This window comes from Thermochaetoides thermophila (assembly GCF_000221225.1).
Source record: "Thermochaetoides thermophila DSM 1495 unplaced genomic scaffold scf7180000011812, whole genome shotgun sequence".
NCBI classification, from domain to species: domain Eukaryota; kingdom Fungi; phylum Ascomycota; class Sordariomycetes; order Sordariales; family Chaetomiaceae; genus Thermochaetoides; species Thermochaetoides thermophila.
In genome coordinates this window covers 449,852-464,654 of record NW_006383028.1, presented here as the reverse complement: position 1 = coordinate 464,654, position 14,803 = coordinate 449,852, and the positions used below count along the sequence as shown (strand labels likewise).

Genomic DNA, 14,803 nt, shown 5'->3' with positions numbered 1-14,803 from the left:
GTTCGGGAGAAGTTCTGGGTCATGCTGAGCGAAGGAATTAAAACCAGGTGTTGGAGCTCTTCGGTTAAGTAGCGCTTGTAATGTGCGCTCGCTGTTCTCTTAGAATCGGCCTCTTTTTTTTCTTTTTTTTTGGCTTTTATCGGTCTCTTGTTTTGCTAGAGTCGATCTGTGTGCCATAGAAGAGATAAAGCACTAGACCTGTAATAGGCAGGGAATGTGTAATAACTCGTCACCCACATGTCAGAGAGATGGACTGAAAAATGAACCTTTGTTTTTTTACAAGCAGGCAATTGGAATCCGAAGTTTTTTCGTGTTACCCAAGATTGATTGGCCGGCTGCCTGGTCGACTAACAACCTGTCTAGGACCGCAAAAGAAAGATGAAGAGGGGATAGAAGCCGGGGATACTGAAGGCATAAGAAATGAGCTGTCCTACTCCTCCCGGTAGGTACAAGAAACTGCTAGAGAGACACCACATTAATATGTACACCTCCTGGAATAAAAAGTCCCTTAGCTTGAGAAGCCATTATATGTGAGTGTTCTCTGATTAACAAGTCGCTCTCAGGAAACCGCAACCTAGCCTAGCAGTATGATAGAACTTGCATTGGTACTGGAAAATATGACACAACATAACAGTTCCAATACATTAGAAACCATGCGTTGCCATGCCCATACACGGGCGGGTGACCAAGAGTGACCAAGAGAGATTGCTCTGTAACAGCCGGTTTGTTCCAACTTCAAACATCCCTGGCTTCTTCGAAATCTAGGATAGAGATCTGAGGCCCACGAAAAAAAAAAAAAAAGCTAACCTTCGACCAAAGAATGCTCGACTTTGGAAATACACCAAAGAGGCAATGGCAATCTCCAATCCACACAAAACAGAGCGAGGTAAAGAATAGGAGAAGCCTAACATTCCATGTTTATTATATATATATATGTGTGTGTGTGTGTGTGTGTGTGTGTGTGTGTGTGGAGGGGAACAAAACACCAAACAAAGAGGAAGTGATATATAGCTACTTGGCAGATAATAATCCCTTTGCCCTATCCTCGTCCAAAGCCGACATTGCTCTGTTGCGTCTCTTGAAAAGGATAGTGACCAACAGATAAGCAGGTGGCCGACGCTCGCCAAAATCCAGAATACCGCCCAACCAAATACACCCGACCATCCATCCGCCTTGCCCATCAGCCCTCCCAACTCAACAAGACTTTTGGGGGAAGACGCCCCGACCAACTAGGCAAGAAAATAACAAAAGAAGTACAATCCGCATTCTGCAAAAAGGCTGCTTTTTGAGATCGCTGGTATAGGCGCATTGATACACACTCAACAACTCCACGAAAGGAAATTGTCCGAGGAAGGCTAGAAGCTCTAAAAATAAACTGGTAGGCAAAAGTATGTTGTTGTGTGAAATAAAAGATGTTTGAACAGGGAGCTGTCCACAACTTGTTTTTGGAGAGCCATGATGTGGTGACGGATGGATCATCATGGACGGCCTCCCCTTGCGGTCAGCTCTGCAGCCTCAAGAAGTGATAAACTGCCTATAAGCGAATTTTAAATCGAGTGTATGATAGAACAGAACGCCGAAAACCGCGTCTGCGGGCGGTAAAGACTCTGAAGTCATCCCCGTTGGTCCTCGTTCCTTTGGTGAGGGCTGAGAGCAGATGGGGATATTGCTCCGTATGTCCAATTCGAAGAACTTCCAGCCAGAACCTGCCCGGCCCATGCTTGATAGCTAAGACGCGGATCGGCCATTTTAAGCCACACGGGCAGAATTCTGGTATGACGGCACCCAGCCAACGCCGTGTCTCATTCAGAATCGCGTTGGTTCAGGAGGGCGATATCCATTGACCCTTGGTGGCTCATACTGAACCCCAGTCATTGAGTCCGGCCCACCAACTGGCGGAGCCGAGGCGCCCTGAAGAGCAGAACGCAGTGGTGGCAATTCCGGTTGCCTTGGCCGGCCATACTGATCGGTACCGTATGGATGATGGTGATCCGGGGCCGGTTGGTGAGGCTGGGGTGGCCTGCTGTTCATCCTGCACTCGTGGAGCTCACGCTTGAGCATCTCGATTTCGGCCTGTTGTGTAGCGGCGTGAGCTTGGAGCTGCCGGATGAGCTCGTTCTGTCGGTGGTGCTCTTGGATAGCTGAAACGACGAGTCAGTAAGATGACACAGCAGCAGAGCAACCGTTCACAGAATGTTATTACCTTTGGTAAGGATCTCCCATTTCGAGGCTTTAGAGCCTCGCTCTTGGGGCATTAGATCCCGAAGTTGCTCGAACAATTCTTTCATCTCAGTGCGCCGCTTCCGTTCGGCAAGCTTGTGGCTGATGCGGAGTTCTGGAGTGCGACTATATGGTTGCGAGCTCGTTTGAGAGCTTGATTCTCCGTTCCGCAAATCGCCTACTTGCTTGTGCTGCAAAGAATGGTGGTGCACATTCGAGAATCCGCTTCCACTTTCCTCTAGCCGGCGTTGACCTGGAGGAAGCCGAGACTCGGTCGTGAACTGGCTACTAGCTAGTGACTCAGCAATGCTGCTTCGTCTCGAATCGATCAGCGACTGGCTGGCGGTAGAGGGCAATCTATGAATCTCTTCTTCCGGGAAGGCCCATGCTTGGCCCTTGGTCGGCTCGGCCGCGCGCGCAATCGTGCTGGTGGCTGGCCCGGTGATGGCAGGGGCAATCCTCATCGTCTTGGGATGATGGCCTTCGGGGTTTCGCTCGGCGCTTGGCTGGTAGCCGTTGGAGATGCGATGGATGGAAAGGCTGTCAAGCCCCGAGCGTGGGTTCCTCTGTTGCTGCAAGGTAGTGTGAATCGAGGTCGTGGATTGGTTGTGGCTCGCATAGGGCGAATTGCCCAGCCTCATATCGTTGAATCCTTGGTTGATTCGACTGTCGACGCTCTCACGTCGTGACAGCGACTCGGCGGGATCGCCATTTAGAAAGGTCGCACTGTTCGGGCCCGAGTCGAGAGACTGCGGACGATCGAAGCGGCCCATGTTGCCGGTGTTGGTGGGCGAAACGATGGACGCGACACTCATGCTGCCATTGCTGTGGGTTGGCGACACAAGGGGCTGGGGCAGGAGGTTAGATTGGGACGTTGGCGACGGGGTTTTGTCGGCGGGAGAGGCCTGAAAACCGGAGGTTGGAGGGCTCAGGACGCCCATTCCCGACGCAGCAGAGGTGTCTGTGCCATTTGAGTAAGCCAATTGCTGCTAAAGACACGGGATAGGGGCACCGGGTAACCAAACGTTTGCTGGATGCGTCGGTGCTAGAATAATAGGCCGAGTCCCTGTGGTCGTCTGGCGCGTTCAGCACTCCCGCCAGCCCAGCTGGGAACTTCTGCGATGCTGGCCTAGACTGATCCATTGTCGGGCATGGAAAGCAGCCTTGGAATCCCTCTCACGAACGTTTGAAGATGGGCCTCAGGCCACGCTTCGACGAGAAACGAGAACGCAGGTGCGGCAACTACAGCGAGATTCGTTTCGAACAGTACAGCGTCGAATGTAGGATGGGGCACAAAACCGGTTGGGGACGTTGACGGCAATCTCAAGATCTCAGGCTGCGAAGTACGGATTATTCGCAAGGGCGCCGGCGGGCGAGATTGGATCCGATCGCTGATTGAATGCCGTCACAAAGCACCTGCAGTGTCGCCGTTGAGTCGAGCACGAAGAGAATAAAAAAAGAGGTTGCCCAAAAGAACACAGGACGCAAAAAAAAACCAGTCAGCAGTCGACGGACTGCTCGGAGCTATGGAATCTGGGCGTGCAGTGGGCGTCGACAGGCGTGGTGCGTGGTTGTGGGCAGATGCAATATCGACGGCGTGTTAGGGACTGGGGGCGCAGGCAAACTAGCAGCAGACCATGGAACTGTCAGGCCGGGCCTAGCACGTTTTTCAAAGGAGCCCCGGGCACCAGTGTCTGGGCTCCCTGGAGCGTGCGAGCGCGCAGCGGGGCGCGAGGGGTCCAATGATCGCCTGGGATTGGTCAGATGGGAGACATGCTGCATCCACACCTATGCACATTCAGGGGTCCCAGTTCGCGCTGGGTCCTTGGACAGCCCACAACAAAGCCGCCCATGGTTAACCTTAAGCACAGTACGGAAACATTACGGTATACAAGTTTCAGCAGATCTTCACTAACGAATTTACCCAGTTTAGATGCCAGGCTGATGGTTGTTTGGTGCGATTTTTCTCTTTCAACATCTATTATCTTGACTTTTTTTTTAAAGATATCGTTGCAAAATTTCCAAAAAAAATAAGAAAATACAGATCGAGACGCGAACAAAAGAGAGAAAGATAAACATTTATTGTACCGCACAAAGGAATGCTTGAGAGATCACGGTGCGCTGCAGGGATAAGTATGTACTATTCCTTTCGCCTGAAGCTATCCTAGGACTCCTGGTCAACAAAAGCAAATTCGGTCGAAGCTGTTAAGTGCGTCACTTACTCGAATTACATACATGTTATGTTACTTTGAGAAGGGATCGCAATTGCCCAGAACGCATTCATCACCAAAGTCACGTAAAGCTGATTTTTATGCTGCTCTCTACTTATCAATGTCAACGCATCATGCTAGTGGCAAGTACACGGACACGATCACCTACATATCCTCGAGGCTAAGACACGTGGTGCTAGGTTACCGATAAATGCGGTCCTGTCACCTGCCTAGCGCACATTGGGCACGGCTAACAGCCTGTCGCCTTGGGTGGTGGGGGTTTTGTGGAGAAAAATATCGTGCAGTGCGTGGATCGTAGTGGATCACGGCGGTCCGGCCAAGGGCAAGTCTAAGCTCCAGCCGAGTAAGCCAACAAGAAATCCTTATGGATGGTACATCCAATAGCTCAAGAGACCACTGGAAGACACTTATGGTGCTGTAAGTGCTTCGCAGAAGACGTTGGAAGATCGGCACCGAAATTTTCAAAGATCTACCCAGTTCCGTGTATGACAGCGGAACCCAGTTTTTTGGCGTGTCGGCTATGTTGTTCCCTGCTTTGGAGACAACCGAAAGCCCGAGATACAATGCCTTTCAAGCATCAGATATTGCAATCGCTCCCGATCCTCAGGTAGCACCACGCTGGCTATCCGACCGCGTCATTTCCATTGGAGCTTGGAGTGCAACTGTGCTCGGTAACGAGATAAAAGTTCAATCCCGAATGAGTGTCAGATAGGCAAAACCCCAGCCAGTCTCATTTCGTTCTCCATAGGTAGGCTGAAATATACGGATGACACTACAGGTTAAAACGCTTCTCACCATCTCAGCTTGTTTACAGTGGATCTGGAAGCTACGTAATTTACTCTAGCTTTATGATGCTGGTTTTGTTGAAAGAGGAACTCAGAAATGCTGAGACCTCCCACGGACATTGAGGCTTACATTTGTCACTGTCATGCAGTAATTACCCTCCTGCCACATGACACCTGAGCCTAATTGGGTAGCACTTCGGTGCCTACCTATGTGCGCATGCAATGCAATAGGGCGAAGCACACTAGGTCTTTGCTTTATGCTCAGATGTCAAAGATCACTGTTGCAGAATCAGTTGTCAAACACTTTTTCCTGACCCGCATCTCACATTTCGATTGCATTTGCGCTCTGAAGCATGCCTTGTTATTTTACAGGGTACGTATAGGCTTTTGATGTATCGTTGTTCTGCCTTTGGGCTCTGATCTGGGGTTTGTTCCCGAATCGTCCCTCTCTATTTATCTGCCACATTGTGTCTTGCGTAGGATGTAGGTATTGGGGTTGCATCTCATTCGCGAACACATGAAGAGTCCAAACACATCCACTTACCATAAGTTACTTGTCTCGACCAATCCGCCTATCGTCAACCGTTATATAACTTGACGGCCAGTCGCTGTAAGCAATACGCAAATGACTCCTTGGTAGTCTGCTTGTCTATAAGTGTTAAATCCCACATCTCCACTTACTGCGGCTCTAAATGGTTATGCAGCACAGCCCTTAACATGCAGTGCTTTGTTGTGTCCTGTTGTCGAATTTGATCTCCATACTTGGGCCAAGCTTAGGGAACCAATCCCCGAGAAATCATTGCAGACTGAGCTCAGAGCGTTTAAACTGATTCAAAGGGTTGCGACATAATTATCGCCGGGGCTAGATAGTTATTTAAATAGACAAGCAGCTCATCAAGGAGCGAAAAGTTCAGCGCATACGATGCGGTGACTCTTTCCATTTACCTATGCATCGGGCTTTTTACTTACCTCTGGGCTACAGATTTACCTATATGATCTCGTTATTTGTTACTTGGTGGTAATTTCGTCCTGCCGCCCTTGACCGTTCGCAAGCAAACAGTGTTTTGGGTCCTGGGCACATTGCTATAACCGTTGCTGGCTATTACAAGAGGTACTTTTGTTGCACCCTCCGTTTAAAACGATGCACCTTCTGGAGTGGAACTCTGTTGAAGTGTCGCTCAATCAATCTTTATTTTGGTTTTCCCCGAAAAATGACACAAGAAAGAGCAACCTCGAGCCTTGTGTCCGGGTCCAGGCTTTGAAATTGAAAAACAAGACCTGGGAACCATGCCATCTAGAATCTCCCTCGTCTGATGATCCAGGTGGCTCAGGAACGAAGCCTGTAATTCCCGCATGTTTACTAGTGCATTACGCGCGATACAGCACATTTAGATCATTGCCACGTGTCAGTGGAAAATCTGGGAGCTGCAGCATTCCAAACGCTAGAAATGCTTGCTACCGTTGCATGTGCAAACCTGCGTTAGCACTCATGCCACTTGCCAGACAGCCGACTACAACCACGCAGCCCGAACAGAACGTACCAACTGAGGGAGCATTTCAGTAGAGTTGGCTAAGGTGAAAGGTACTTTCAAACTGGTAGACAACCGTAAGTACCGCCTCGTTCGCTGGACTCGCCAAGAAAAGATGTTGTAAAGCATGCATTATGGTCCCATATTACGGTCATCAAATCTCCAGGAACTTTTTGGCGGGGTATCGGGCGTGTAGGTATGTACTGTGGTAATGTAGTAATGCATTTTTGCACAGTGAACTGTGAAGCACGTGTCAGGAGGCGGAACCGCTCCTCAGCCGGCTGACAGCCAAGCTACGGCTTTTTGACCCAGGAGCCATCGGATCGCCCCACAATGAGAGATCGCCGAGCCCACGCATTGCAACGAGCTGAGAATGCTAATGGCAAGAGTTTTAGCGTTCCCGTCCGGCTGTGTACAGGACGGCCCGACATTGTCCACTTGATCTCGGGATTTGACAAGATTGGTCATACCTCCGCTTTGCTTACCTTCAATCACAACTAGCGATGGTTCGATCAAACTGGCTCTGCTGCTTCTCTCTAAAGCTATGTGGTCCTTGTGAATGAGACAAAGCCTAGGCTTGGATAGGAAGGACTCGTGGTGTTTGAGACCAACCGACGGTTTATTATATAGGCAAGTGGCTGTGCTCGAAACTCAGGTTCCCGGGAATACTTGTCGCCGTTTCCTCCCTAAGCGAATTCGAACCCCCTCATCCAGATACTTCATCCACCGAGGAACCTCATAATTCGTACGGGAGAAACTCCCTACCCAGCAGCATTATGAAGATTTAGTGAATTCCTTATAGCAATCAGTCCTCCTTATAAAAGAAGGTGAAATATCGGTAAACTAGAATCAAACAGTATCGTCGTATCGCAGCCGCAAGCTCTCTATACCATAGGTGTTGTGCCATAACTCCACGATTCTCCCTCATATAGCTCCTGCAGAGAATTTGGGCTAGCTTGTAGTAACATCGCGCAAGCCTTTACTTGGAGAGTTGGTTGACCTCGGTATCTCATGGTGTTTAAAAACTGGGATTTGCAAAACGAAGTGACTCTATTGAAATATAGCATTTGCTATAGATCAAAACGCTGCAGCATCATGATTCTGGAACTCTGCCGGTTCATGATTCTCACTGCGTTCCAGTAATCTGCTTCTTTAGTGTACTCATCTTATCGGCCTTCCTTCTTAAACATGTAGTGATTTTCTCTAGTTTTACTCGGAGAAATGGAAGTCCCAGCTAGTCGATCAGCCAGCAATTTGCTTCCCTACGAATAAAAACATAGCCAGTGGAAAGAGGTTGCTACCTACGACCTAAGTTGTACATTGCTGCGCAGCAATGGGGCAAGCAGAGGAAATGGAATCAAATGATTAAAATGATTTTAGAAAAAAGAAATCCCAGAAGCAATGCAAAAATCTAATAACCAGACGAACATAGGGTGAAGTGGACGAGCTGGGAATCGAACCCAGTACCTCTCGCAGAGCCTTGAAAGCTAAGAACCCGTAGCAATGCTAAGCGAGCGCTCTACCAAATGAGCTACACGCCCTTCTCTGCGAGTGTCAACAGACTCGCGGCATCTGAGTCGGCAGGCAGCAAAGGTGGCTGCGTTGAGGGAGATGGTATGAGTTTGGTCAGTTCACCGAGCCAAACCCAAGGGAAGCTTGAACGTGAGGATAGTTTAGACAAGCCAGTGAAGTTGACTGTAACCATCAGTTAGTAAGTATACTTCTCTATAGTCACTTTTCCAGGACTCAAAAGCCTGTATCATTCGACTGAACTGGAATCCGTTTGGGGCAAGACCCAACCAACAGACCTGAAAGCTTGACTTTGTTTTGCTCAGAATACTGCTATCATTCAGTTACTACCACCGTATAAGACCTTAAGATCTCGTAAAACAACTAAGTAATTATGGGTCTCTGAACACCCCGTAAAGGAAACTAGAGAGACGAGGTATCTACATACATACCTAGGTAGAACATAAAGCTATCCTATGTCCGTGAAGGCACAGCCCCAGTTTACACACAGAAAGCTTACATAATCACATATAAGGGTGGGTCTATCTCCCAGAGGCAAGGCGTTGGTACCTTGCGTAGACTGCTCCTGTGTGCAAGCATCACGTGCTAACAAGATTAAGTTAGACCAGTCGAACCCTGTAAAGAAATGCCAAGACGTAAACGGCCCCTCGTGCAATCGCGATAAGCATGAAATTTCTCGCGGCAGCACGGAGTTAAGAGAGCGACGCACCTCCGATATCACATCCTGCTGTTTGCATCCCACTCCAAGTGGTGTTAGTAAGAATGTGAGTAATCTCCTAAGCAGTGTCGTGCCATTTCAATGCTGACTAGAACTGGGAGCCAGGCATCTGCTCCGCCGCGCTGTCCTGAGGTCTGCTCTTTCTGCTCCCAAAACAGCAGCCCAGTGCTCGCTGCGCATTGCCCCTCGCAATACGTGGGCTACTTCGAATCTTAATGGTGCTGCGGTAAGCTCGCCTATGGCGGCTCGCTTTATTTCCAACACCACAGGTCGATCATTGAAGGACGACAAGGAGCTGGAAAGCAAGCAGCGCACAGCGGAGGAAAACCTGGACAGGCAAATTACTGAAGACGCCCGTGAGGATGTGGAGGTATGCTGCTTGATGCAAATATGTCGAGACTTGTTGAAAGACCGAGCTGAAGTGCTAATGCAATGAAGGAGCAAATTGCGCAAAGCAACGCCGACATTCAGGAGGCAGTACAGGAGGTGATGCGGTTTGCAGATGAGGAAGCTCGAGATGGGACTCAGACAAATCAAAAGAGCAGTTTTGAGGAACAAGTTGCCAGAAGTGAAGCGCAACTATCAAACTATGAGAAGCCTGCTTCATGTGAGCCAATATATGTGCCCGTTATGACTGCTAGTTCAAGGTTTTCTAACTTCCTCAGACACCGCGGGCGCCGCATCAACCTTGCAGCCAGCAAAGAGCGTTTTTGTGCGCAATCTTGTGTTTGAGATTACCGAGGAGCATCTTGAGAAGGCATTTTCGAAATACGGCAATGTCACGCATACCTTTATTGCGCGCGACCCTCGTGGGTTGAGCAAAGGGTGAGCCTGAACGGAAGTGTGGAAGTGCACGCAGGAGACGTGTTGGCTAACACACCTCGCAACACGCTAGATACGGATTTGTCACATTCGACTCTCCAGAGGCAGTACAGGCGGCGTGCCTCAATGTCAACGGATCTTTTTGGCATGGGCGGCGCATTACTTGCATACCAAGGCGCAATGAGGAGAAGGAGCCGCAGCGAAACAATAAAGGGCCGGGCTACCCGACACAACAACTATTCATTGGCAACATCCCATACGAGACGACAGACGCCGAGCTTAATAGGATTTTCCGAGGCTTGAAAGGCTTGGACGATGTGCGGGTAGCGGTAGACCGTAACACCGGGTGGCCGCGCGGCTTTGCACACGCAGACTTCTTGACAGTTGAGGATGCGATCGAAGCGAAGAAAAAGCTGGAGACCGTCATGCTTTCCAACCGGAAGTTGAGGGTTGACTATGCGCATGGGTTTCCGAGGAGGATGCGTCGGTCATCGGTAAGCCAGTCCACATGATCGGACGCAGCCAACGCAGCCAGCAGATGATAGGGAAGCATGCGCAGATACACTAGACGCAGGCGAGTTGCGAGATAAGCGCTTGGGACATCTGAGGTCGGTGCAGAAGTTGTTAGCCGGGAGCAGGCATTGTGCATGTATGGGCGCGCGCGGCGATCTCCGGGAGGGTTCGGGATGGGAATCTGAAAGTCACGATTGCACGTTGTATACTATGTACTTCTCAGGGACCGGACATATAGGTAGGGGAGGGTTCTCTCCGCAGCATCGCTGTAGTGTAACATAAGACTTTGGGCCATGGCCAACATTGGTTGACGAACCGGGCCTCTTCCCGATGAATCTACCTCCGGACCTGTATGTAGCGTCTAGGGTATCTCATCTACCGGAGAGCAGTTGATGTTTCGTGATCAGGACTGAATCCGGGGCCGAAAAATGCTAACGGGTACCCGGCAGTCCAGACGGGAACAGACAGCACTATGCGCCGTGTCCGTGTCCCTTTGGCCTTGCTCAGACACAGGCAGTTCGTATGACCCGTGCTGCCTTAGGTGTTGCTTACGCCTGGAATATGGGACCTGAAAGGAACTCACCTAACATGTTCGATGTTCAATGTCCATAGTTTCAGCACTGGATCCTGGCCGATAACCGATTTGAAATCACGTCGGATCAAGTGGCAATACAAGTAGTGCGGATGTCCCGCGGCTTCCCAAGCGCCGTGAGGTGGGGGCGCCAATCCGGGCGGGCAGCGCGGTTATGCAACCACCGATCATCGATCTCGCGTGCCAGCAGCCATTGCGTTGGTCGGTGCTTTGTGAACAGCCACAGATACAGCCACAGAAATGTGTGGCTAGTGGGGGAACTGCCTCGGCCTCTGCTTACCTAAGATGCCAAAACGGAGGTGCTGAGGGCGAGAGACCGCATTGGCCATCACCATACTGGGGGTTGCGCGATTCCCGATGTCTTGGTCACCTCGGCCGGCAAGGGGATGGATAGACAAGATACGCTACCTGCCTACGCAGGCGCTTCATCTGGCTTGCAGGTGGGCATCCAGCCCTTGAGATAATCCGTACACGCGACGTCCTCCTCATCAGGGGTAATACTAGTGCCTGTAACCCATGATCCGTACATTCCATGCTTTGTACGGACAAACAAATCCGTCTGAACGGCCGAATGGATGCTAAGTACCTAGGCACGTAAGTAAATCGTAGTGTACACAGCAGGTCGGCTGCGCCGGCTGGGCGTGTCGCCTTGGAGGTTGGGCTGCCTCGGTACATGTGTACAAATAAGCCGGACTGGAGCGCCGGTGGGGCCGCACCCACTGTGCAGAATGGATGGGAACCAGTCCAGGTGCCCAGTGCCCAGGTGGCCAGGGAGTCTCTGTGCTAAGTGGGCGCTAGGGAGGCTCTTGTTGTGCGCTGTGTTTGGCTGCAGCGCACAACCATTGGAGCCATTGGGGCCGTTTCCTGGAGGAGAGTGGCGGGTAACCCTCCGGTGCTGGTGCTCAGGGCTGGCGGCCCAAGCCCGAGATCATAAGTCACAGGCTCACGGCGGCCCGACGAGCGACAGTTCCCGGGTTTTGGGTTCAAGCTATCCCGTCGCCAAGTGCCAACCTCGTCCCATATCCCATCCCAACTCCTGCTCCAACTCCTGCCTCCCAGCACGGGTCCGTACTTGCTCCCACACTCCGTGGCATCTGCAGGCCCATTGCTACCAATCCCTAGGAATCTAGGAATCCCGTCAACAAGGAGTCTCGGAGCCCAGGAGCCAAGGAGCTGCATAACAAGTTGCCGCTGGCTGCGAGGTCGTACAGCACCGTCATCTCACCATCTTCGCCTGTCTAATTCTGTCACCATCGCCATCGTCATCCAAGCAGTATAATTTGTGCCCCTGGGCTTGCAGCGTGTTTTTTGTTGAATCATACCTCCATCTAAGGTTGCCTCTGCGTCTTCTCATCTTCTTGTCCCCCTGATTCCTCTACTAGAGGTACCAGAGACGCAACGCTAGCCCCGCACTCGCCTCGCTCTCCTCCCCTTCCTCCTTTCTCTTCATCCCGCCGCTCGCAGCTCTTAATTCCCAGCCCTCCGACTTCAGACTTCACGGATCAGACCGTCTTCGTCGATTGCTTGTCCCCATAGGAACGGAACGCAGTATCCAGCATCCAGACGCCCAGCATGTCGTTCCTTGGCGGCGCAGAGTGCTCGACTGCGGGGAACCCGCTCAGCCAGTTCTCCAAGCATGTCCAGGATGACCGGACGCTTCAGCACGACCGCCTAGTTGGCCGAGGCCCTGGTGCCTCGATGGGTGGTTTCCGGAGCACTCCCGCCAGTGCGCCGCAAGACGAGGTAGGTCGACGAACGCGCGGTGCACGCGCTGCCGCCCCGCGAACGCGAAATCGAGGGCGGCGGCAGCGTGGTAGGGGCAGGAACAGGAGCAACAAGAACGGCTGCTGACTGTTTTCTCCCCGCGCAGATGGTGAACGGCTTCCTTCACCAGAACCCCAATTTGCCTGAGATTCCCCTCGAACAGCAAGCCCCTCTGCCGCACGTCCACATCGACCCGAATCATGCCGTCCACCTTCATCCCCAAGCCGCGACGCCCATGTCGCCCCAGGCCTCCATGGAGGCTGCTTTCAACGTTCCCCCGGGCACCCAGTTCAGCCCTGAAGAATTCGCCAAGTTCCAGCAGATGAATGCGACATCGACGGTCGCTCCGAGCCCTGCTGCCTCCGTTACCACTCAGCCCCAGGCCGCGATGCCCATGACCATGCAGCCTCTTGCCGCCCCCATGTACCGCCCCATGATGTCGCATCCCATGTACCAGCCTATGTATGGCCCTCAAATGATGCACATGCCCCAGCAACCGCAACAAGAGGTCCAGGGCAAGGGCAAGGAGCGACTGGTAGAGCTGGACGACAGCAAGTGGGAGGAGCAGTTCAAGCAGATGGAGCTGCACGACCGCCAGCTGCGCGAGGAGGAGGCTGCCAAGACGGAGGAGAAAGACGAGGCTAAGGCCATGGAGCCCGAGCTGAACAAGATGGACGAGCAGCTGCACTCCGAGACAGGCTATGGCGACCTTGAGTCGATATGGGCCGGCATCCAAAAGGAGCAGGAGGCCCTCCGCGACTTGGACGACGAGGAAAACTATGTTCGCTTCGACAACGGTAGCTTCGACAACACCAGCTGGGGTATCAACAGCGGCTTTGGCACTGGCCCCATCGTGGAGCCTTACATGTTCGAGCAGGAAAACATCTTCCAGAACGAGCAGAACCCCTTCGAGGAAGGCTTGCGCATCATGCGCGAAGGCGGTAACCTTTCTCTGGCCGCCCTGGCGTTCGAGGCTGCCGTGCAGAAGAACCCGGACCATGTTGAGGCTTGGGTCCATCTCGGCAGTGCGCAGGCCCAGAACGAGAAGGAGGAGGCTGCCATCCGCGCGCTGGAGCATGCGCTCAAGATCGATCCCAACAATCTGGATGCCCTGATGGGCCTTGCCGTGTCTTACACAAACGAGGGCTATGATAGCGTTGCCTACCGCACCCTTGAGCGCTGGCTATCCGTCAAGTACCCACAGATCATCGCTCCGGCCGATGTCTCTGCTCCGGCCGAGATGGGCTTCACCGACCGCGCAAAGCTCCACGAGCGTGTGACTAATCTCTTCCTCGAGGCTGCGCGTCTGGCTCCGGATGGTGATCACATGGACCCAGACGTTCAGGTTGGCCTGGGCGTTCTCTTCTACGGCGCCGAGGAGTATGACAAGGCCGTGGATTGCTTCCAGGCCGCCCTCCACTCGTCCATCCAGGGCAGCAGCAACCAGCGCGAGCAGGTTCACCTGTTGTGGAATCGCTTGGGTGCGACGCTGGCCAATTCGGGTCGCTCCGAAGAGGCCATCGCAGCCTACGAGAAGGCGCTCGCCATCCATCCCAACTTCGTGCGCGCCCGCTATAACCTGGGCGTTTCCTGCATCAACATCGGCTGCCATGCAGAGGCGGCTGGCCACCTGCTCGCCGCTCTCGATATGCACAAGTCGGTTGAGAAAAGCTTCCGCGATAGGGCGCGCGAGCTACTCGGCGTCAACAAGGACGACCCGTCAGCCGATGCGCGCATCGAGGCCATGACTACCCAGAATCGGAGCACGACTCTCTACGACACGCTCCGTCGTGTCTTCACCCAGATGGGCCGGCCCGACCTGGCTGAGAAAGTCGTGGTCGGCGTTGATCCCGATATCTTCAGGGGTGAATTTGACTTTTGACGGGGTCGGTGACGGTTGTTTTCTTGGTCCACGAGAGCAAATGTGGCAGGAGCAGCAACCGCAGCGACAGTCGGATGAGACTTGGTGGTGCTCGCGCCGGCAGAGATGGTATTTGGGCGCCGATCGGGAGAAAAACGGAGTGGTGTTGTGGGAGAAGCAGGTGGTTTATTGATGCAGAAAAGCCCCCCCTCTCTCCATGCACCCTTTCCTTTCTGCT

At 52.4% G+C, this 14,803-nt stretch overlaps 2 protein-coding genes, 1 non-coding gene and 1 pseudogene across 4 annotated transcripts; 2 read left to right on the top strand and 2 right to left on the bottom strand.

Moving 5' to 3' along the window:
* Positions 1-1,806: 1,806 nt before the first annotated feature.
* CTHT_0009000 (uncharacterized protein) lies at positions 1,807-3,161 on the bottom strand (the record flags this gene model as incomplete). Its single annotated transcript, XM_006691362.1, has 2 exons — positions 1,807-2,141; positions 2,204-3,161. The coding sequence occupies 2 exons, from the start codon at positions 3,159-3,161 to the stop codon at positions 1,807-1,809; spliced, it is 1,293 nt and encodes a 430-aa protein (XP_006691425.1).
* Positions 3,162-8,204: 5,043 nt separating this feature from the next.
* On the bottom strand, positions 8,205-8,306 carry CTHT_0008990. Its single transcript has 2 exons — positions 8,270-8,306; positions 8,205-8,240 (listed from the first exon to the last, which is right to left on the bottom strand). It is a non-coding gene; the product is annotated as a tRNA-Ala (tRNA).
* On the top strand, positions 8,292-10,347 carry CTHT_0008980 (annotated as a pseudogene; the record flags this gene model as incomplete). Its single annotated transcript has 5 exons — positions 8,292-8,476; positions 9,119-9,383; positions 9,452-9,620; positions 9,679-9,838; positions 9,909-10,347. Coding segments are annotated over 5 exons (1,218 nt in total).
* A 2,165-nt stretch (positions 10,348-12,512) lies between these two features.
* On the top strand, positions 12,513-14,586 carry CTHT_0008970 (uncharacterized protein; the record flags this gene model as incomplete). Its single annotated transcript, XM_006691361.1, has 2 exons — positions 12,513-12,683; positions 12,811-14,586. The coding sequence occupies 2 exons, from the start codon at positions 12,513-12,515 to the stop codon at positions 14,584-14,586; spliced, it is 1,947 nt and encodes a 648-aa protein (XP_006691424.1).
* Between the last annotated feature and the right edge of the window lie 217 nt (positions 14,587-14,803).